We start from the raw sequence: 1,450 nt of genomic DNA on the forward strand, positions 1-1,450 counted from the left end.
TTGAAAGAGTTTTTTTTCTTTTGTGATTTTTTTCTTTTTGGACACGGGGACCTGATTGAAAGCAAAGTAAGAAGACTCGCCGGACTCCAAACCGGCGAGCCCCGGCGCACTCGGGACGCCGGCCCACCCAGGTACCACCGCAAACGCCGCCCTCCGTCCCCTCCCATATCTGTTTCCTCGGAGCGCTAAAAAGGCTTTCAAAATACTAAATGCAACTGACATCATTTTCTGAGTTAAAAACAAACAAAAACCTCTGAAAATACTGAGCAGAAAATCCCGTTTCTGCTTCCCGCGAGCTCCCAAACCCCGCCGCTCCGTTCTCGCCGGCTCAGGTTAGGCCCTGCACAGGGCGGTGGGAGGGGCGGGGTATGCCCGCTGACGCTACGGGCCTGGACTGCGCAGGCGCGGGGCGGGCTCGCGAGGGAGTCGCGCGCCGCTCACTTCGCGCGGGAGTGGGGCGCCGGAGCGTCGGAGCTGCGGGTCTGTGGGAACGGAAGCAACAGCCAGGAAGAGAGGCAGCCAGGAAGAGAGGCAGCCAGGATGGCGACTCCGAGCAGGAAAACGTCCACCCCAAGTCCCCTGGCCCCCAAGAGAGCTTTTCCGAGAGATCCCTCGTCGGAAGTCCCGAACAAGAAAAAGAGTTCGGCCCCACCGGCGGCGCTGCCGCCACTGCCGCTGCAGTCGTCCGGGTCTTTCGTTGAAGGCTCTATCGTCCGCATCGCGATGGAGAACTTCCTGTGAGTGGCCGGAGGCCGTGCCGCGGCGGGGAAGGCGAGCGGGCCCGCACACTGGGGGCGCGGGCTGAGTGCGTGCGGGGCCGGGTGGGTGGATGTGTGCCTGGTTTGTGCGTCTGACAGTAAATTCTTGCCGGGATTGCCGTGAGGATATTTACTTGTGGGCCGTGGAGATCGACGTGTGTGTTAATGCGTGTGTGTAGTGTGTTAACGGTTTTTAAATTCTTGATGCCAACGTTGTTTGAAGGCGTCATATGGCGGGCCTTGGAAGTAGTAGGAATTAGATCTCCGCCCGCTGGGAGTCACGGCCTAGAAAGGTAGAACATAATCTGTAATTCACAAAACTATGCGTTCTGGGAACTTAGAGGCTGCAACAGTTAAATCAGAGCGACAATGATGCTGCGGCAGATACGTGAGGAGTAAGCAGTTGCCAGGTGGACAAAGATGGTGAAGGTTGTTCTGGATGGAGGTTGAAATGTACAGGAACACTGAGCCTTACTTTCAGTTGTTGCGCTTCCCAACAGACCCTTGACTCCTTTAAATCTGGCTTTTTTCCCTGGTTCCTTTCTTACCCTTCAGACAACTAACCATAATACTCACTTTAGAATTGAGTAAACATGTTCTAACACAAATACCGTGTATCTGTTTAGCACCTTGCAGTTCGTTTGATCAAGGCCTGTTTTTGTTTTTTTTTTAGCTTTCACAGAGCAGTGTAG

At 54.6% G+C, this 1,450-nt stretch overlaps 1 protein-coding gene across 1 annotated transcript in view; it reads left to right on the top strand.

The window, feature by feature from the left end:
- The first annotated feature begins 471 nt into the window (after positions 1-471).
- The window catches only part of SMC5 (structural maintenance of chromosomes 5), a 103,092-nt gene continuing 102,113 nt past the window's right edge, over positions 472-1,450 (top strand). Inside the window, exon 1 of the mRNA XM_007446055.1 lies at positions 472-737. Coding sequence (XP_007446117.1) covers positions 541-737 — 197 coding nt within the window. The 5' untranslated portion in view covers positions 472-540. The remainder of the gene's footprint in view (positions 738-1,450) is intronic.

The sequence above is a fragment of the Lipotes vexillifer genome, unplaced genomic scaffold (assembly GCF_000442215.2).
Source record: "Lipotes vexillifer unplaced genomic scaffold, Lipotes_vexillifer_v1.1 scaffold1335, whole genome shotgun sequence".
In the NCBI taxonomy this organism is placed as follows: Eukaryota; Metazoa; Chordata; class Mammalia; order Artiodactyla; family Lipotidae; genus Lipotes; species Lipotes vexillifer.